This window comes from Danaus plexippus, chromosome 26 (assembly GCF_018135715.1).
Source record: "Danaus plexippus chromosome 26, MEX_DaPlex, whole genome shotgun sequence".
Taxonomy (NCBI): domain Eukaryota; kingdom Metazoa; phylum Arthropoda; class Insecta; order Lepidoptera; family Nymphalidae; genus Danaus; species Danaus plexippus.
The window spans coordinates 4169114-4192628 of record NC_083554.1 but is presented as its reverse complement, the minus strand read 5'-3'; the positions used below and the strand labels follow the sequence as shown (position 1 = coordinate 4192628).

The 23515-nt window shown below is 29.6% G+C and overlaps 1 protein-coding gene across 3 annotated transcripts in view; it reads right to left on the bottom strand.

Annotated features, from left to right (window-relative positions):
- The window catches only part of LOC116774253 (E3 ubiquitin-protein ligase goliath), a 43357-nt gene that overhangs the window by 6549 nt on the left and 13293 nt on the right, over positions 1-23515 (bottom strand). For all 3 annotated transcript variants that reach the window (XM_032666909.2, XM_032666910.2, XM_032666911.2), the window contains exons 2-4: positions 12205-12578; positions 6298-6495; positions 3144-3243 (exon numbers count right to left, since the gene is read on the bottom strand). In XM_032666909.2, coding sequence (XP_032522800.2) covers positions 3144-3243; positions 6298-6495; positions 12205-12408 — 502 coding nt within the window. In that variant the 5' untranslated portion in view covers positions 12409-12578. The remainder of the gene's footprint in view (positions 1-3143; positions 3244-6297; positions 6496-12204; positions 12579-23515) is intronic.

Here is a 23515-nt window from a genome sequence, read left to right as displayed (position 1 = left end):
TATTTTATTAAAATTGAAATATATATTCTGTTTTTAAATTTGTAATTTTATCATCAAATAAAATTTTCCCACAAAACTATACGAATCTTTTACGAGTTATAATTAAATACATAATTTTCTATCAATACTTTTGATGAATAGTCGAAATATGTAAAAAATTGCACAAAATTTTCACATGCTTTTCTTTTTGTTAAAATCTTTTAAATGAACGTATAGAAAAGACTGACATATTTAATTTTTCCGATTTAATTAAAATTCATAGTTTATGCGAATAAAATAATTTAATCAAATTATTTGAACTATTTCTATCGGTTAATTATATTTCTCTATTAAAGTCTATTCTATACTATTTAATGTTGTCAATCCTCGTCACCTATTAGTGATGAGAGGCGACGCTGCGGCAGTGTCAAGTGTTACGTGACGTTAATGTTTGTTTATACCGGTTCATGGGGATAGAAGCCTCATGATTCTGGCTTCACGGACACCTTATATAATTGTAGTGTGGTTATATATATAAATAAGGGTATATATATATGTATTGTGAGGGTATATGTATATATATACACCTTTATTTGATTACTCAATATTCAGTCAACAGCTGATGCCGAAAGAAGATGAAGGTGGTATACGTATTTTGTATAATATCGATTTTGAATTTAATTTTGGTGTATTGCATTTGTTTATCTGTATCTTAGAATAATAAAAAAAAATTGTTGTCTAAGTATTTTATATACAATTATATAAAGGTAAAGGTAAAAGATAAGATATCAAAAAAACACGTTACATATTTATCTTAAGTAAAAAAAGTACACACAGATTAATTAAATATTAAAAATTATTTGGATAAACCGTTATTTAAAAAGAAAACTGATTTTTACCTCGCTCGAAACAAAAAAATGGCTTACGCTATATTTATAAGAAATTTTTCTCAAAACGACTATCTGGCTTGCATGACATGCATACAAACACCGCCTTTATTATATACGTTTTATAATATAAATGTAAAAAATTCTAAAATAATCTAACTGGTGCGAAATAAAAATATATTTATTATTTATTTATTTAATAGTTACATAAGTGTATCTGATTAAGGAACGTGCATCGTCATTTTGTGACAGTTAAAACTGTATGTCATAATTTATTATATATATATATATATATATATATATATATATATATATATATATAATGATTAACTATCAGCCGGGCCATATTAGAAAGTTGGTTAAAACTAGCTTATAGAAAGGCCGGTGCAAGAAGACTCGGGTTCGTGGTTAAGAACATAATAGTAAGAGTTATTCAACTCTCAACATTTATCTCACTGTATTTTATATATATATAATACTTAAGAAAAAATTCTTAATTCATATTAAAATTATTCTTTACATTTTTTATAATTCCAGTGTTTTTTTCCTTAAAGGATATCATACATTTAATTCATATTTCGATCTCTCATGTTCACAATGTTATATGCAAGATACAGGATGTGTGGACGAAAAAATATTTTTAACGAATTTTGATTACACTTTACAGTGACGTAGCCTAGACAACAGAATAAGACACAGACTATTTATTCCTAAATACCTGATACTTGTTAGTTACTGCAGTGTTAAGGCAGTAACTAATAAGGTTGTATTTAGTAAGTCATGTCACTGGGACTATAGATGTTTGTTTAATTCACTTTATACATATATATAATTAAAAATAAGCTATTTGTTATATATATCCTATAATTTTCACCTCAACCATCCCTCTTATTCGTTAAGAATTATTATTTGTACTTATATAAGTTATTACTCAACTGAAATTTAAATATAATACTATTGCTTAGTTTGTATAGTGAAGAGTTATTAAGTTGTAGAGGCGCCATTTATATTAATTAGGCCACCTCTGTTCTATACATCTGCATTTTACAATATCCAATAACAAGTTTTAGCGGGCAGTGAAGTCAAGTGTGATATCGAATGAAAATATTAATCGTATTTTATTATCTATTAAAGAATAACAAAAATATAATCTTATAAAGCAGTTATGGTTAAGAAGGTTTTATATTATTTATGCAATAATCTATGACGTACAACCTGGACCAATGTCGGATATTGGACAGAAAACTTTATATGTTACTTCAATTAAATATGAACCGTTCTTGTATATCATAAGGTATAATTTTGGTCGTTACTCCGTTGGTTTTCTTTTTTTAAGATTATTTAAATTAAATTTCCCCGCTATTATCAAGAATCATTATAAAATGTAAACAACTAAGATTTTTGGGTATCTTGATAGAGATATCGAGATATTGCGATATATACGAGTTTTGTATAAAAAGATATTTGTTGCTTTTTATCGATTCGACACTGTTATGGAATCCGATTTCTGATATATTTTTTATTATTATTATTATTTTTATAAATGTCAATTTTTTTAGCAAACTATAAAGAGTTTTGATGATAATAATTTTTAATTACTATGAATTCGCTTTAAAAACAAATTAATATATGTACGAATGTCAACAAAGCCTTACGCTTTATATAATATATACATATACTAGTTACCAGCCCCGGCATCGCACGGGGTCTTTACCAAACATATAAAATAGCCTGTTTAAATTTGAGAATTATTAAACTTATATTATGATGAACTTATATTTTAAATGGTATCCCCGGTTTAAATGATTTAAAAAGTAATTTACAGACACTGATGTAGGCTTGAAAACGAAGTAATTTATTTTGATAAGACTTAATACGGTATTTATGTAAATAGCTTTCCAATAAACGCTTTAGGAATGCCAATTTTTAAAGTTGTAAAATGGATATAGTATATTATCCTTAAGGTATAGACATATGCCACCGCGGACTTTTCTATAGACCTATATGAGATACACAATTCCACCATATATTACTTTGTTATATCTCAAAGACTTTAGGCAGCGTTTTCGTTAAAAGCTCTCAGACGGCTCATGTTCCCGACATCTTCAATAAATATGGTTAATGTACACACAAGTAAGTACAAAAACTTAGCAAATTATATACTAAAACCTTCTTCGAGAATCACGCTATCCGTTTATCGCGACAAGACAGACAGACGCGGCGAGGGACTTAGTTTTATAATATGTATTGATTGATGATATGAGTATCACTACTTACGTCCATTATTCACGGATAGTTTCATCTTTTCCAACACAGTGGTCTCTCTGTCGTTGTAAATGAGCACGGCCGAGGCGTTCGCCCGCCAGGCATTCTGAACCTGAAAGAAAAATTATTAATGAAAAGAAAAATTGATGACCAGCATAACTTGGACCTCGGTATAGAAATATTAGTACACTGCTGGGTATCTGGATGCTGTTTGCAAAGGTTTATTATGAACCCAATTTTTTAAATGAAACTTTTTGTAATTTTAATATATTCAATGTTTGAACTCATTTGAAGCAATTTAACCTAGTTAGTTTGCAATAATTTAAAATGAAATAATTTAAAATGAAATGTATGAATATATTAAAGCAATTATATATGTATATATATATTATCTGTATATTATCAATGACAAATATTTCACACAGCACCAAACGTCATCAATATTATTGATAATATTATATTATCAATCTATTGGAAAAAATCTTAAAGCAAAAGTTTAATAAGGTTTTTTTTTTCTTTGTTATTATTAATAAAATATAAGATCGAATAAGAAATCTCGTGATTGGTCGTAACGTCGTATCAACGTCGATTCCGAGCCGATTTTAATCAAACAATTTCTTTTGTATTGTCTAAGTAATACGTTCGAAGCAGTATTTATAAAAATTTCGATATTTCTTCGAAATTTATATTATGTTTTATGTCGAAATTTATTTGTAAGGGATTTAGATTTTTTCTTTCAAACGTCAGATGACGCTTCATTTCGCACATCCATAGACAATAATAGAAGCGAATCTATCCTCCGGGTACCGGCTGTCCGCTGTAATATAACGTTATCTGTCCAACGAGGTATTAACGGTGAAGGTTTTATTGCACACTATTAATACATGGTGTTAGACTGATATAAGATAGAAACTTCGTAATGATAGATATCGGACGTGTCAATATTATTTTACAGACAAATTAGTTATTAAGATAATATCTCTGAATTTTTTTATTACAGTATATTGTCTATGGATGAGTTCTATATTGTATACTTTTATTATTACTCCATTTAAGTATAAAATTAATAGAATGTAAATATTATAAATAAATCGGTTCTGAACCGGCTTGAATCGGTGTTAAATTTTAGTTACACCAACTACCGAAAAGGTAAACAACCCGTACCTCGGTTTACAAAAAACTTCATTATTTCATTGACACACCGATTCCGATTGAATTTTTTATGTTAAAAGGTTGAGTACTCTATTGGTATCGTAAAAATCTTAATAAAATTATTAATCACATAAAAAGAAAAGATAAATGTCGACAGTTTAAAATTACACATATAATATTATTTATATAGAAAATAGAAAGTTTGTTCAGTGACACCTGCATATACTGTATGTATAATGTATTTATTCCTGCACGTTGTTTTTTGTTTTGACTAGGCTATTGAATTTTAAATTTATGTATTAAGACCAATAGACCTTTTAGACCAATAGACGAATATTTTTGGCTTTTCTGTTAGCCGGTGTATGGCGGCATACAAACGCTGTAATGGTGTTGGCTATCTTCGATTTTACTTACAACACTGAGATAGAAACAGTAATTAGTTCATATATATGAATTATAAACTTAATTAATATCATTGTAACGATCGCTTAAATGCATCTGGAATGGGATAAACCAGATGTTGCAAGTGTCGAAAAAATGGTCACTCTGAAATATCTATTTTATTTTCATTACAATAACATTAACTTCAAAAGCATAGAAATCTTGTAATGTATTTATATTATAAATCTAATCAATAATTTATTCCTATTTTTTTTTTCACAACAAAGAACTTTCTGTATACAGCCAATATAACAGCGGGGTAGAAAGCAAAAAATATTGACATATAAATTCCTAAATATGTATAATATCATATATAAAATGAAACCTTTAATTTTTATACACAAATAATTGCCTTCGAACAACCTGTCGTGTATGTTCCTGTCTTCCAGTGTGCAAGAAGCCTTATTGTATGTTAAATATTTGAAGAATGTCAACATAACATCAGTTAGAGTAAACCGTTTGTCTTTTGCGCAAACGGAAACAAAGACTGCCATGTTTGTAACAAACCAAATTGAAATGATAAAAGTAAATTAATTTCAAATAAAATAGAAAAAAACGATGCTTTTTAACAATAGTAACAAGGTTCATATAAATATCTTTAATAGTATGTAATATTATAAAATATTATCAAAACAAATATTGAATAAAGTATATGAAAGAAAGGTTACTTTCGAGATCTAAAACTTTCGCGAGTATTCATTTAAATAAAACTAATGTTTTGCGGATGACTACGTGTATTTTATTATTTTATAAATTACATACTTCCGACGTTTCGGTTACTTTGCAGCAACCGTGATCACAGGCAGACGAGATGTGAAGGTCTGCAAGTGGATCTTGTCAAGAACGAGAACAAGAACAAGTAACCGAAACGTCGGGAGTATGTAGTTTTTAAAATAATAAAATACGCGTAGTATAATGCGAAAAATATTACTTTCATTTAAAAAGTAATTTTTCCGCCAAATTTTTTTTAAAAATAATTCTAGAACCATAGAGTATTTGCTGTAAATGTCTATACTGTCCTTTAGAAGAACTTGTTGCCATAGCATAGAAACTCTTGTCCCTAAAAACGGCCAAGGTCTCCATTGATTTCCCTACTTAATATTTAAATTATAATGCAATATTACCAAATACCTGTCAACTAAGATCTGGCGAAATAAGTCTTAATTCACTTAGTGTGAAGGAATTATTGACATTATTTGTTATTAATAATACATGTTATTTTTTAATAACAATATTTCTATATTCTTATATAATTTACTACATCTTATCAAATAATATGTTCGTATGTTTGAAAATTATCATTTTATTTATTCCAACGAAAGTAGTGGGTCGACCTTTAATTATTTTTTTTTCATACGACGAAACAAACGAACGAAACGAACAACGAAATATCTAACTGCGTTTGTTATAAACTTTTTTATAATGGAGAAGCTAAGTCTTATTGATTTAAATATTATACAATGTTAGAATATATATATATATATATATATATACGAATATATATATATATATTCGTTTTTTTTAATTATGTACGTATTTTAAAATGTTTAATTTTTAATAAGTGTATACCAACCTTAATCTCAAAGTTGCAGTTGCCGCGGCGGATGACGGCTATCCAGGGCTCCGTGGGCAGTGGCTCCGTGGGCGCGGCCACGGACAACAACGGCCACGTACAGCCTGTGTGATCACGCTCACCTTCCGGACCCTTGGCGCGTACATGCACCGCCATCCCGCGGGATGAACCGATGAAACCCTCGCCGTATTTACCCGACTGCAAAAAAATAACCATCAAAGTCATGGCTGTATGCCGTAATATTTTTGCCTTTTTCATAAGTAAAGAATAAAATAAAAAAAAGTGTACGCCGCGTTGGATTCTTGTAAATTAAAAAGTAGGTTAGTAACATTATAACTTATAGAATTAAAATTGTATAATAAATATGCATGCATAATTTAAATTAATATAAATATTTTTAATATTAACATCGGCAGTTATTTAATGACTTTGACCATATAAATGAGACACACGTTATAAATCACCAAACTTATATAGATGGCGCTCTGACTGAGCCATTAGTCTTTCTATTTAAAATATTATATTTAAAAAATACTAAAATATGATAACACAGAGATAGATTTAGTGAATTGTAACTAAATATAGAAGTAATATAACGAAGTGGTAACAATGAAGTAGCTGTTATGAACACAGAGATAATATATCGTAAGTAATTACGAGCCTTTGTTCTATAAATACGATGTCCAATGAAGATGAAGCGGGTCAGTAGCTGTGGGAAGGCCAAATTATACTGGTCGCGTTAGTTTATTAAAGAAATTTATGCCAATCTTTGAACTAACAACTTTAACTAAAGTTCTATAGTATTCAATTGGATATTCATATGTATGTGTTAAATTAATGCTCAGTTTGATTTTTAATACTTTTAATTAATGTAAATAAGGCTTGAGATGAAAATTCAGTCTTTTTTTCGGTATGTAATACCTGAAATATATAAAAATAAAATAAAATAAATTCCTTTTAACTAAAATTATATATTTATGCAATTCAATGGAAGTGTTAATATAAAATTTATTTACATTCGACACAGCACGCCAATCATACCAACATACGTCTAATGAAAACGTATATTTGACGTAAGACCACGTAGTATGTATATACATATATATAAATAGTATAGTTTGTATCTGGGCGAGTACACGAATACTGAGATGTTATATATTTAAAAAATATTCATAATATATATTTTTTAAAAGTTCACATATCCTGACAAACAATATTATTTCAAAAAAAAATTAATAATTAAATGTTATATAGAATTAAGTGTTAGTGATCAATAAATTATTTTGATTTAATAATTATAATATTGTATAATATCGAATGGTTATTTTAAGTTGTTGCTTTGTGCTTTTATGGCAGCAGCAAAATGAAATGTCATATAAAAATGTATTACACATTAAGGGCGGCGTTGTCATGCCAATTTTTAATATTACGTAAAATTAGTACAACCGAATACATATTGCGTAAAAGTCAGTAATGGGCCATTATTTAAAACAGACACGCTTAATTTTATATTCTTATTATGCGTCTCTTTCTTTACATCGCCATCCCAATCCGCCGTGGACATAATATTAAACGGTTGGACCTCAACTTCCGCTTCCTTGAACAACAGAGTATACAAGAAGCTTAAACAAAAAGTTTATATTAAACCTATATCACATGATTTAAATTATGATTCGCTTAGTATCAGTTCCAAGGTTCTGTTTTATAAATCCGTCGAAACCTTGAAACAGACAGTTTAACGGTGACGAAGTTACTCGTACTAGATTTTAACGTGAACTTTGGTGTTATAAAAAACTTGATTTACGGGCATATGCACCGACACAGATGTATCACGATAGCTGACCGTGAAACAAAATATACAAACGATTATATACCGTATTGCATAGCAGTACTTATAAAATTTGCATGAACTGTATTGCATTTAAAATTACATCCGATGACTGTACGTTTGTTATTGTTAGTGAACAATTCAATTAAAACAGCAGCCAGCGATAATGTATAGGATTCGTGGCCTTCATAACTTCAATTCAAAAACATTAATGTTGAATATTGACTTGACACATGACTCACGTTCGGATATTTTAGTGAAATATTCGCATATCTATTTAAAGTTCACTACATTCTGCCAACGTATAATCTTAATACCGGCCAGTAACAAAGAATTCGTATGAAATAACTTAAATTCATTAAATATTAAAAAAAAAAAAATAGAACAAAGAACAATGAAATGTAACTTAGCAATAATAATTATTGGTATTTTTTGTTGACATGATTCCTTAATAATTAAGCGTTGCTTTTTTGTTTAAACATTTGTTGCATTACAATACGATGAAATTATCAATTTATTTAAGGTAAAAAATATTCCGAGTCTATTAGTTTCACACAGATACAATATAGAGAAACGTTATTTTAACAATTGCATACTGTGTAAGTAATTATCCATGGTTTTCGAATGAATTATTTGTTCCACAGTGTAATTAAGAAAAACTATTAAAACATGAACGTGACAGTAATAAATGAAAAGTCACATATCATTTCAATTTCAAAGCGAACAATATTAAAGATCATTCTAGATTTTTATATGAGGTGTCAAACAGATAGCGAGCCACACGAAAAACCGAAATAAATAGCTATCAGCCAAAACAAATTTCACGAGGTCAACGAACTTCGGTAGCACGATTTTTTTTTTACTAGCTAAAATTTTATTCAATCATAAATATGTGATCTGAGTTGTATTTTAGTATGGAAATGATTAAACTGTTTGTCTGTTGTTGTGATTTTTGGTAATTTTTAAGGAGCTTATTGAGGAAGCACTTACTACGAACAGACAATTGTCGGTTATTAATGAATCTATTACTTATAAATGTAAAACCAGCAAACTGTATTTATTTAGTTTGAACTCGTACTACGGATATAAATAGATCAATCCAGGACAAAGAGATTATTTTTCGATATGTTTTGAATTTAATTTAATACATAAACATTAAAATTTATATTTATTATTACTGAAGCTGCGTTCCCCGGACAAACTGTTTTGGCAGTCCACATTCATAAGGAATAGATATCGGACATTATTATAAAATTACTTCATTTATATTATAAGCGAAGTTCCAGAAGTGTTTGAATACACAATGTTCTAGAATATATTAGAAACTCGAATCGAACACGACTCATATTATTGGGTTTTTGTAGACGATTAAATAATCATTACAAGTAAAGTTTACTACGACAGTCTGAACAATGAAATTACAACAAGATTACCGTATTGCAACAGTAATATTATAAAGTTCTAAAATATCGTGTCAACTCTAGTCTAGTCTAGAGTCTAGACTGCAGTGTGTAGACTAGTTTAGACTCGATTCTTGAAGGGCACGATCGCCTTTCACATGACTTGCATGCACATACACGTCATGTTACATAGATTATGTTGTTACAAGATCAATTAGTTAAAATTAACTCTACGGAAATGTCTTTTTGTTATTTATTACTTTGTAGAAGGTTTCTATATTTTATATGCCTAAAATATAACGTAGGTACTATTTGTTTAGTCATACTTACATTTATAATTATACAAATAGGAGTAAATGTTGGTGAAATCAATTTTTAGAGATTTTGTATAGATTATTATTATAGCAGAAGTAGCAGCTTTAACCTGGGGATTATGTCATCATTGAAATTAATACCGGCAATAGAGGAATGAATAAATGTATAATTCACATATGTTTTGTAAAAAAAAAAAAACTGCTACATTTTTAGTGTATTCAAATATAATGTTGCGATGAAAACATCTGAATCGTTATTTTAATGGAGACGATTAAGCAACTCCGTATATTTATGACATTCGTAAAGAATAAATTTCCCAATTTAGTTCCGATGCAACTGGTAGCATTTAAACTTGGATAAACTTATGAGTCCTATAAACATATAAGTTGTTCAGGCGGCATCACTTACCAAGTAAATTCGGGTCCAATTCAACTTACAATGCTCATTGTTTCAATGTAAAGTTACTCATTCGTTTATAAAAATTCCACGAAGCCTTGATTCTTATTTCAAATTATTTGACAGTTTCTTAATATTTCTGACAAATGACGTATCTGTTTTTTTTTTAATGATTGCATCAAGCCGGCATTGATCTATTCCGGTCAGGTGGCGAAATGAACACCTCTAGGGCGATCGTTTCGATAATTTTGTTTATATTTTCTACATTTTAACTGGAGGATTTATGACTCTTATTTTCCGTTAAACATTGATTTTATTAAAATATTATATATTTTATACATTATGACATAGTCAACAATATCTGTCAAACCGACGTGTTTATCTATAACTTAAAACAATTATAAAATTTAAATTTTTTTATTTATATTAATAACATTCAAGGTTAACAATTTTTTTTTTTATAATTAGTTGAACGTGATTAATCGTATATTATATATTATTTTTTTCTTTTCTTATCTTTTAATTCACATTCATAATAAAACCATTATAGACGTCATTTGAAATAGAAAAAAATCAGAAGTCAGGTGTAGGAATTTACAAGAACTATTTATTTTTCAATTTATAAGAAAAATTAAAAATATATGTTTTTTATCTTTACATTCATAATTTGGATACATATTTACCCCTTAATATATAGGTATGCTGATTAGTAAAATTTAAGTGTCTGTAATTCGAAATTAACAACTTTCCACTGAATTTATATCAGTTTATTAGACACCTACAACTACTACGATTAAAATGTTTGTCTATCTGTATGTTTGTTTGTTCTGGCTAATCTCTGGAACGGATGGAGCGAGTCACACGGAAATTTCACTCGCAGGAAGATAATGTTATAAGGAATAATTTAAGCTATTTTTAACCGACATCAAAAAGGAGAAGTTCTCAATTTGATTCATTACGCTCTTCTGATATTCTAAATGATTTTTGTAATTCTAAATGATAAGGAACTGTGCTGAGGTAGTTCCATGTTCCCCAAGCCTGGATTGAAGGGTTTTCAAGTAATCGAATAACTTTCTTTGAGGGTGTTAACGCGCATCTCGAACAAAACCGCCACACAGTGTTTAAATAACACTCTCATTTATATACGTTATTAAAATACGATACCAACCAACTCAATACTAAAAAAAAACACTGACTCTAATAAAAACAACATTCTTTTACAAATGTTTTTTTTTTTTAATTCTTAAATCATTATTAATCAAAACGGTAAAAATATAAAAAATATATTTCGATACTCACATACGTCACATCCATTCAATTCTTACATTACGTCAATAGAATAAAAAGTATTGTTATGTCAAATAATGACGTTCCCATTGTCAAAGCGTATAATAAATTAACAGATAAAGAAAGAGAATTTCAAATATTTTTTTTATAAAGATTCATTTTCCGCGACACAAAAAAGAGAAGAACTGTTTCGGGGGATATTTGATTATTATGTCAAATTTGATGCAGGTTTGAAATGTAGACATAAAAAAAGTTCACAGTATAAAAATGGTGTTGTATTTTAACCGATTAGATTGATAATTTTCCGGTTTTCAATACACCCACGTTGATACTATCACGTGTAAAAATTTTCGAATTAAAAAAACTGTAAACAATACGTATTTAGCTTGACAACACAAACTAGTGGTAAGCAAAAATAAATATAATGCTTCTACAGTCTAAATCGGTTTAAGAACAAATATAGATATCAATTTAGTTTTACTGTCAGTCATTAAAATATATGCCGTAGTTGAAACGAATTAATCAAAAATTAATAATTATTTAAATAGAACTAATATTTGAGGGTAATAAAAGTAACGTATTTAAACTTTGCATGTACAAGAATTAACCAAATAAGAATCCTGGTTCCGCAGAAAAGGGAGTGAGAACAAACAAACAGATATTACAGTGTCACGGACTTACCTCAGATGTTTCCGTGTAGTACACCCCGTGCTCGTCCTTATACGTTATATTAATGTCAGCTACGGTGAAGGTGTCACTGGCGATCCTCTCCTCCGAGGGTCCGTATCTAACAGCCTCCAGCTCGCTGCTCGGAGACTGGCCTCCGACGAAGCCGATCAGGAGGAACACAGACCACATGTCCACAAACTTCATAATAACGCACATTTCACACGCGACAAACGTTCGTACCAGCCGATGTGTTGTGAGCGAATGTTATCACTTTATACTTGTTATCAGTTAAGACTTATCTTCTAACTCAGCTTCCAGCATGTGATGCACGTCAGACAGAAGTCGACAGCCGCCCCATAGCCCGCTGGGAACTGTGATGCAGCCAACTGGAACAATTGCAATAATTATAATATATATATATATATATATATATATATTAAGAATGGCAATTATTATATATTATACACCATTACGTTTACTATAAAAGAAACTGTAAGTATTATAGGCTCAGAACAAGTTTGCAACGTCACACTACAAACGGAGCGTTAACAGTTTTTCATTCATATCTTTCGTACGTTAAACTATTAACCTGGCTATCGGGAAACGTTTTGTACGTAGTGTGACGATGAAAACCACGGGTAAGCAGATAGAGGTAGATATAATAGAATAATTCACTGATAATTGCGTAATACCGAATTTTTATATTTTATACTTTAGATTTTTATTTAAATAATTCTTATATACATCTTTATTTACAATGATAAATTTTAATACAGTCATATTTTAGTTTGGTCTATAATAATGGTAACTAACAAACGATTAAAACGACAGGAAATAAATTTTCAATATATGAAAATAATATCGGGTTCAATGACCTTAGTGTGTCAGCTGCATGCATAAAATTCTCAATAATACGTTGATTCATGCTATTTTGTTGTGTTCCACATAAAGTTTACCTGAATTAAAAAATATATATTTCGTCAAATCTTCAGAGGGGAAAATGTATTTGTTAAAAAATGTATTTCGTAAACAGAACGAGAAGTTATTACATAAGAATAGTAATTTAATTTGATATTGAGATTTCCTTTAAGATATAAATTAATATATATAAAATAAAACAGCTACATATATTTTTTTACTTTATATATATACATATCAAAAATATGAGATTAATTAAGATGAATCATTAAATTATTCTGTTTTTCAGACGTTATCACGAAACTTGTAAGTAAATACTTTTAATTTCAGCATGTTTAGGTATTAATTAATATATTATAATATAGCGGTTTTTAACACGCGTTTTGCTTTCGATAATTTGTATTATATATATTTAGGTTAGATAATAATTAAGATACCAATGTGAAAAATCTCTCTATCACAGTATACGTTATTTCATTATTCTTCAATTTTTTTTGTCAAATCTAAAACATATTTTGTATAGTGAAATATGAAATATTGAATGTATGTCATTGGCTCGTTCTAAAATTGGTTATTTTCCTGCGATATTTATTAATGTATTTAATACAAATAGCGCATTAGCTTTAAGACAAACAAATACAAGATAGTGAGGGTAAATAAATTATTGTTCTCCCGTAATTAACATAACGGCGTATTGTTAAAATGATCTTAATCACGCCAATCACGAGAAATGTTAATAAGTTTTTGTTCTAATAATGATTTCTTAATAGAATATAGATTTTTTTTTTACTTCGGATTTGTTTTAATGGAGCCGATATTTGCACAATTTTTCTGTATATAAAATTTTAAGTTCGGTTATATTGTCATTCCAATCCTCAACCATATCCCTCTGACATACTATTGATACTATTAATAATTTTTTTTGCCGTATAACTGGTTGGTGTTGAAACCATAAAGTCATAAATGAATTTTAGTAGCAATTAATATGTGGCAACACTGTTCAATCAAAAACACAATCCTAGCAACCAACCAATGTGTTTATGACAATTTCTCCGCAATATTAATATTGTTTAATGGTCGCGCCGATAACTCAAAGAATAATAAAAACGTTGACATTGGCAGAATATTCCACTATTCCAGTGCGAATGAAGATATAGCATAAAATTAAAAAACAAAACTCAGTTAATACAACAGAATATTAAGGCATATTATAGTCATTTGTTCAATTCTTTATTCGCGTAAAATTATAGAGTGAACTGCTAGTGTCATGGGATTAAAATAATGTATGTCGGTTCTCCATTCGTAAGTTACTGAACTTAGGGCACTTTACAGAGAATATCTAAGTTTAAACTCAATTTACGGCGATAAGAACACAAGAGACGAACAATCCCTGTGAAGTTAAAAAAATACCATCGTCTGAATACGTAAAATTATAGGAATATGAAAAGTATCACGGAATTAGACCTAAAGGAGAATGCTGTTAAAGATTTGAGGACTGTAACAAAAAGCAATATTTACGCTCGCTATGGGCTGGCTATTGAGCTGGTACTGTCTCAATGGCAAACAAAATTTCTGTGACCATCTCGCTACAGCGATGTTAAACACCTTTAAAATTTACTTATAATTAATTAATACAGGACAATCAGCGGGTTTCCACTAGTGCGATTTAAACAGTTATTTGTTAGTTAACTTTTGTATCACGAACTATTGTAACAACACACTTCCCTAATTGTAATCTTGGTGCGATTCATCGTGTAATCATTACGATAGCAAAGCGCTCCACCTAACTTCCTTACCAAGGTTATGTAATGATAAGAATATAATTTACTTTGAATAATAACGTTTTTAAAGAAGTTTCTATTTGATTAAGATTATGTATGTAAAATTGTCTTCCTTATATATATTTGTTTGTACTCTGTACTGTTTAGATTAAATTTAATATCTGTTATACCCAAACTCTACGATGGTTATTTACATGTGGTGTAATTTTTTATTCTCGGTATTCCTTATTACTTAACCATAGTTTAGATAATACGCGAAACAATATTGCCAATAGGGTGAAGTTAGATCGCAATAAGCTTCAGAGATTTTACAATTTTTGTATAATTTTATAGAAATTTTAAATGAACGAAACAATATTTGCATTACATTTAGAATTAAGATAATGACCCACTGTCTACTGTTCTGGTAACATGGTTTGAATTTATAAATTTTTATCAATGTTATACACACGCGATGGTCTAATTTAACTTTCATTTTATCTCATTCAGATATAACTCGTTGAAATTATGTATACAGCTGTTAATTGTAATGAATATTGGAAGGAAGATATTATTTTATGAACTGCATTATGTTATGGTTAGAGATTTTTTCTATAATCTATGGTCTTGACTTTAAACAAGGGAAATAAAATTGAGATATAAAGATATTATAGCCTTTCATAAGGACCTTATATAATTGTCATAATTTTTGTAGTTATTTTTTTTATATATATAAAATTCAGGTACTTCATAAATATAAACGGTTCATATTTATTCAGCCATCGAAGGTTGCGGCCGTGACAGTCCGTCCTTCGAAGGTTTTAATGATGTTAGTGCTGTATAGATAGTATCGAAATTATTCTGATTATAAGAATTCACTTTTTTAAATTAAATATTATTATTATATAGATTGTAACTAAATTTCTCGAAATATCGAATTATTATTATCCTTGCTTTAATTATGATTATTATTGTTTACTCATTGCAGATTATTATTCTTATTATATTTAAATAAAAATATTATAATGATAAAATACTGGTCAGGATAATACGTAAAAACAAAATGTTTTTAGAGTTCTAGCCTCTGAATTATGACGAATAAGTACAACAATGCTTATCGATTCATCGACAATCGTATCGTTATAATCACACCGATGTGGGTTACAGCACTAGCTCAGGAGGGAGCTATTGGGGTGTTCCCCTTGCGTGACTATCGTGAACTTAGCCGAAGGTAAGCCATTAGCTGAAGGCTACGAACTTGGTACTTGCCATTGACAATGAAGTGACGTTTGCATAAAGGTTATATTGTTTTATTTTTGTACACTTTATTTTTCGAACTTTACATATAAATACAAAAAAAATTACAGAGGTCTACACACAGCACAACTCTGGGATAGATTCGAATTAAACTTCCGTAGTTTTATTTATTTTACACTAGACTCATAAACCGATACATTGCAAGATATAATTTTTATAAGCACCACGTTTTCGTTGATACGTGTCGTCTTGAAAACCGAAATTAGTATCGAAGTCGCGGTTGTCAGCTGGTATATTAATAAAACTGTCTTAATTGGATCTATAAAATATCTGACTGCGATGTTTAACAGGGCTACCAACTAACACATGTTACAGTTACTTTTATTACAATAAAAGTGCCGGCGGTAGAACCAAATGTAGCTATAGTTAAACTGTTCGAGTGTGGCATTAAAATATATAGACTTTTAACACTGGTTGTATTTTTCGTCGTGTTTGTTTGTCCACGTATTCCCTGAAAGTGCGAAACTTATTTTTCTTTGGTTTTGCAATTCAATAAAGTAAGTTTTTATTAAAAACCGGTATAGTAATATTTTTTTAACTATCTGATAATCTATCATAAATCAGATTAAAGAGATTTAATTTTTATTTCCTAAAACAAAGATTTTTATGGGCCCCTTAAACCTACACCTGGGTCGCAAGACCTAGGCACTGTTGAAGCTCCTCTCCGTACAACGCGATGTACCCGGCACCCGCACGGTGAGTCCATAGAATGCTGAGAAGATTCGTCTCTAGTTATTTTTAATGAATATCAAAGTTATTGTCAAATTAAATATTTAATATCAAAATGTTCAGGACCAATCAGGTGGAGTAATTTTGGATCTAAGTTAACTGTTTAGTTAGGAACTCTACATTATTAGGCAAAATATAAGTTTTTATAAAAATAAAAATACTGTGAATACATTAATAATAATATTATACATAATTGAATTTTAATCAATAGATAATTCGTTACACGTGTTTCGTAATCTCTGTGAAGCGTAACTACTTTATTTTTTGGGTCTTTATTACAAAAAAAAAAAAAAAATTATACAAAAATAATCTTATCATCCACACGCCGCTACTGACTTGAATCTATTTGATCTGTAATTAAGACTATTAGCAATTTTAAACTTTAATTAATATTCAGTGACTTCATCACTGTTTTAAATTTCAATTTGCTATTTATATACAAACCGAAAGTGTCCTTATAATGACTAAGCTGTTTTTAGCCTAATTACTTGTTACATATTACAGTTCCACATTGTCTAGAATGTTCCATCAGTCCAATTAAATATCCTCAAACTGTAAGTCCTTACAAAATAGGACAAAGCTTAGTATTGTTTTTATAGAGTATATATTTATGAACTCTGTGAGTTGATGGTTTGAGAACGGCTTCGCGTCTCCGGTGAGATCAGTAACACCATGAAACCATCTAATATCACTAATTTCCCCATCATTTACACCATCAGTCAGACAGAACGTCGACTTCCTGTAGTTTTTTGCGTCCAATCAAATTGAGAAATGGAGCGAGCCGATCTTAATTGAATGGTTTTTGTCTGATTCAATCATGAACCAGCTTCCGCTTGAAAAAGACGAGATAAAAAGATCGCAATGACATCTCGATGATGATGCCATTACGACTCCAATACTCTGTAATTTTATTATTTCAATTGTGACGAAATGAATATACAAATGGAATATTAAACTTCACGAGTTAACTATAATTTAATGTTATTGATATAATATATTAATTCATCCTGTCTAGTAGTTTGTATCTGCAAAAATGAAAAAGTATAAAACGTAGTCCAACACTACTTACACAATCAGCTGTTTATTATATATATATCATTGAAACCGAGCAGTGGCTGGATAACCACAAGCCCAGCCGGGAAACTGGCTGGAAGAGGCTACGAGGAGCCTTGGGGTCTAAATAGCCCCGAAAAGTGCTGATGGAGAAGGCAAGGGGAAACCACTGCTACTGTCTTCCCAAGAAAGTCATCTTGTATACGGATCACTGATACGTGATGACCACGACGAGCCTGCAAAGACTCTTGCGACGACGATGATGATGAATCATATATATATAATTATACTTGTGTACTATTGACGTGATTTATGTTAAATTTGTTTATTTTTGTACATTACCGATTAATAAAGAGAAAATTATCAGAAAAAAATGTCGTATTCAATTCGCCAGACAAGATCACATGCTAAGAAAATTTTACGTTAGCGCCGACATTATAAACGTTGGCTAAGGTGTGTAAAATTCATACCAAAGTGTCGAAATGTCTATCAGAAACAAAATTAACAAAAAAAAAAGTTACTATAAATTTAATTCTAGTATATTGTAGTCTACTCCACTCGTACTGCTACTGATGGTTTTAAATCATTTCGTGAAGGAAACTAACAAAGCATGTTTCTTCATCATAACAATGTATAATCACTAACGCTAACTGTTTACGTTCGCTGCTATAACAATCACGTTTAGGATTTACGTAACTTAACGTTATCAACGTTAAGACTCGTTGGTTGTAACGTTTTGAAGTAACAGTAATATTACTCAAACCGGTTGATCTACGGAAATATCTATGACACAGCATCACAGAGTTCATCAGCTTTAATTCATCTTAAATCTTGATTATTCTCATCTTCGGTATTCCTGTAATCTAAAAACGGTAAATGAAGAGGCGTATATACAGATATCTGTTACTAGAAAGTTCTAAATAATTATATCTTGAAAAATTTAACTCATTTCAATATAGTTTCAAATAGCGGAAGATCGAGAAGTTAAGTTAATATAATTCTCAACTAGATATGATTTTAGAGTCATACGAGGAGCTTAATTAATATTATTTGAAATGAAGGTATAAAAAATTACAATAATCCTATGGTGAAGAACATTAACACGTCTTTAATTAAATACTTTAATACACTTACTTGAGGATAAACATGTTGTAGTTACGATCTAATTAACATTTATAAATACTAATATAAATATTATTTCATATAAATTATTAAAATGAAAGAAAATTTAAAACTCTACTCTTCAAACAAAGACCATTTTCAAATATACTAAGGAAATGGATTCTAGTAATTTGGCACAAACTGCAATGAACCTTGAAGGTGTCGTGTTGGGAATATTTGGCTCCATCTTCGTATTTCCTTATTATAATATTCATTTTGATAAAATATTCATATTGAATTACGTTAATTATTTTACAATAAATACTATATGTAAATATTTACTAGTGGCCTGTCGAGAACTAACATCAGTTCATTCTTGGAACGTGCTTCGAAGGCAGCCCTAGTAGGTTCATTACAAATTTGGTTAGGTACAGAGAGGAGCTTGGGCAGTGGAGGTGAGCGTTTAACGCTCTTTAGATGGGGGCCCCTTAAACCTACTGGGTCGCTAACAAGTCATGGAATGCTGAGAGGTTTCGTGTCTTGGTTGCATATGTTGTAAAATTCTAAACGTATTAAACCTTAAAAATTGAAAAAGGCTAAGAAACTTATATAATAAAACTGAAACACAGATTTCAACATAAATAATGTTGTTGATTATAATCTGAGCAGCTAATATCAAAATCAAATATACATATACATATATATATATATATATAGTTCTCATCTTCCTATTGCTAAACTGATAAACGTTAAACTTATATGAATTGAATGGAAGGATACAGACAAAAGCATACAACCAACTAAAATATTCGCATTCACAAGCCGACGACTAAAATATTTGCATTCACTTCAGAGAACCCACAACGTGTAAGACGCTATATTTATACTATCTTAATTTATATTGTAATAAAAATAATCGATATATTCAAACTGACAGCCGAGGTTATCGATATCTCACGACAGTTTACTTTACTGCTTTTCTGATAGTAAGACAAAAACCAGGAAACATTTTATATAAAGGTGTCGACTGTTCTACCAGATTTCAAGATTTTTAAAAAAATTTTGGAGGTAGAAAATAATGATTTATGTGAAATGATTTATTGTTTAGAATGTTAAGAAATACGTATGACGAAACGTGAGTTCGAACTTACATATGACAAATATTATTTATATAATAAAAAATATATATGTTTGACCTCATCTGTTAATCGCTGTCAAGTATAAGTCAAGTTGTAGATTGTGAGAGAGAAATAAAGTTTAAGTTAAATAACATACCATATTAAAACGTGTTTTTGGACTAAGCGTTAATACTTTAAATGTATGATATAAATTTTAGCTGACTATTGCTTGAATAAAATAAAACTAATATATTTTCGGATTTACTACGAGACTTTTATTATTCTAAAAAACTAAATAATCCCGACGTTTCGTTTACTTTTCAGGAACCGCGATCAAATCTCGTCTGCCTTTTATTTTAAGATAATAAGAGTCGCCTAGTCGGTAGTAAATCCTAAAAATACAGGTTTTACTTTAAATGAATGCTCGCGAAAGTCTTAGATCTCATTATTGCTTGAATGCCTACTTTCAATGTAAAAGAGTTTCATGATATGTAATATATTGCATTTCTATACATTTAACATACAGGATATTAAAACTAATTTGATTGTGATAACGTTTTATTGTGACGGCATTACGTATAAGTTGAAATAGCACTGTTGTCATATCAATGGTATTTGGTTACTCATACGTATAGAAGTCATAGCAAGAAAGTGCAGTGTAGAATTTCGCTGACAATGAGAATGGAAGGATTCACTTTCAAGTCTTCACAGACACACATGCATTAGTATGTATTATGTATGTGTGTATATGTATCTAATTAGCCAGAACATTCTTACTAAGTTGATGACAAATTTGGATATGAAAGATTTATCTGCACACATATCACAGTAGGTACAGTTACCGGTACGACTTCTGAAAGACAAACTGACATTACTATTTGATAGGAAGTGAATTTTCTCATGAAGGACATTAGAGTACATCCATCCGGAAGTCATGAGACAATTAAACCAATGCAAATCGCTTCCTGGATGTTAGGAAAGGCAAAAGTATACCAATGAATAAGTAGTGTGTTCATTCGCTCGATTGCTTGCCACATTTTACAATGTAAAATTTTATATCGTCATTAACATTCAGATTACAATGTGTTAACTAATATAATGCCTAATTAAATATTATAACAGTGATTCACAGTTTAAATGTCAATCATCGACGCTTTGTTGTTAACTATGTATATTCAAAATAGTTTTCTATATAATTTAATGTGTTTTTGTTATATATTAATATATTTACTTCACTACGTTCTAGTAGTTTCTATAGTTCAAACGAATCCTCTTTCTATTCATCATAGTTTCTTCTCAAGTGTGATCTCAAACCCTTATATTCTTAATAGTCAGTTATTTAGTTAATATTTATGTTTCGGTGTGCTCGTGTATATAGATATATATTATTTAATACAATTCAAGCCTCTTTCTTCTTTTATATATCCTATACACTAAACGTAACTTTGAAGAACTCGCTTATAAACGTATTTAATAACTAAGGTCGCTTTTTGTACTTAGCTAATTTCTTCGTTTAATTTACTTCGGATGGTGTTCATAAATCATATTCAATTATATTCACATTCACTATAACAAACAATTTTGGTAAAATACCAACTTTAAAGGTAATAAAAAAAAAAACAACATTATCTTAAATGTGACACATTGACAGATATAAATCTCAATTATTTCAATTGCACTAAATCTGTCTTTCAGAGATTGCTGTGTTTAGATTTATTAGAGATAATCACTGAAGCGATACTCGTGAAATTTTAAAAATATATAGCGCATAAAGGTGATAAAGAAAACATAAATTATGTTCCACACGAAAACAACAAAGAAATATAGCAAGACAACAGGCGTTCGAAACATGTAACTAAGATAAGTAGAGATACAGCTTCTCACAGATTAATTTCATACATTTGATTAAAAAAATAACACATATTTTATATTTTTACACTGTGGTATTAAAATGAAAATATATTAATTGATACACGTGTTTGAACCCAACCACACTTTTGATCTCGGTAACCTTGACGTCAATCAATACATCTCTGTATCAGCCATCACTTTTGTTTCCTTTATAGTACTTTTCAAACTTTTCAAATGTAATCCTAAAATTATGGTGTGCAGGAAAATCAGTGACAATAAGGAAGACGTCTTCTATGGTAATTGGTTCAAACAAGGACGAGAGAATCAAATAACTCTTCTCATTACCATTCTTCACACGTAAATGACATTAAGGCAAGTGCACACAATAAATAAGGCCGGTGAAAAAGATTTATAATTATATTGATTTATATTTATAATTGTACGTAAACTCAAATTAAATTCTGGTATCATTATATCAGAACAAATGGCAAACAAGATCAAATGGTAGAACAGTAAAAAGGTACTTCTTTTAAACCAAAACATTGTAGAAAGTTCATTAACTGTCAGAAATAGAGCCAGTGGTGTAAGTGTAAGTAATCATCGTTTCTAATCTGAACTAAATACGGTCAGTTTTAAGTATTTCGATTTTACATTTGGTACGTTCTCAGGGTAGAGATTGAGAATTTCTTAATACGAGCCGCGATTGCGAAGATACAGTTAGTTACACTCAAGACTTGTGGTGTTCCTTGTAAGGATTACAGCTTTACCAATCGAGTTTCAACCTCGCCAGAGCAAAAAAGACCGATGTCAACACATAGAATTAAATGTATTTATAAATGAGGTAATGCGGAATAGTAACTTTGCTATTAAGTCAAGGCACTGCTTCACTTTGTAAATATTATAAAACGTTCATTCTAGTTTCCTAGTTATTGTATTCAGATGTAGTAATAATTTTCATCAAAGAATTGGATATTAATGTCTCGTACTGCATCAGGTCTGTATTGCTATCAGTGTGCTTACTCCAAGTTTGTCACACTACATACGTATAGTTCACCGTACTTCATTCATAGATTGTCCCACATTATAGTACTAAAGTAGATTATTGTTTAGTACCAAATAGTTTATCTTTGTCAAAACCTGATCAGACCATTTTCTGGTATGAATAAATAAATATTATAAGTCTTGTGCAGCCATTAATATTAACGTTTTAGAGTACCACAAGCTTACTATAGAATAATGTATTAAATATAACATTGAAGACTAGTCTCCGACTGTTTTAATCTATAAAGTATCTACAAACTGTAGAATTTCAATTCGTTTCAGTTTTAATCTCTACAGTCTGTGTAAAAAACTGTAAAATTATAATTCGTTTTACATTTTAATTAAGGCAAATTCAAGGAAGAAACCACTCAATGGATCCTAACAGTAACCAACAGCGCTCCAAGACAGGGATATTTTTTTATAATCATATAAAAA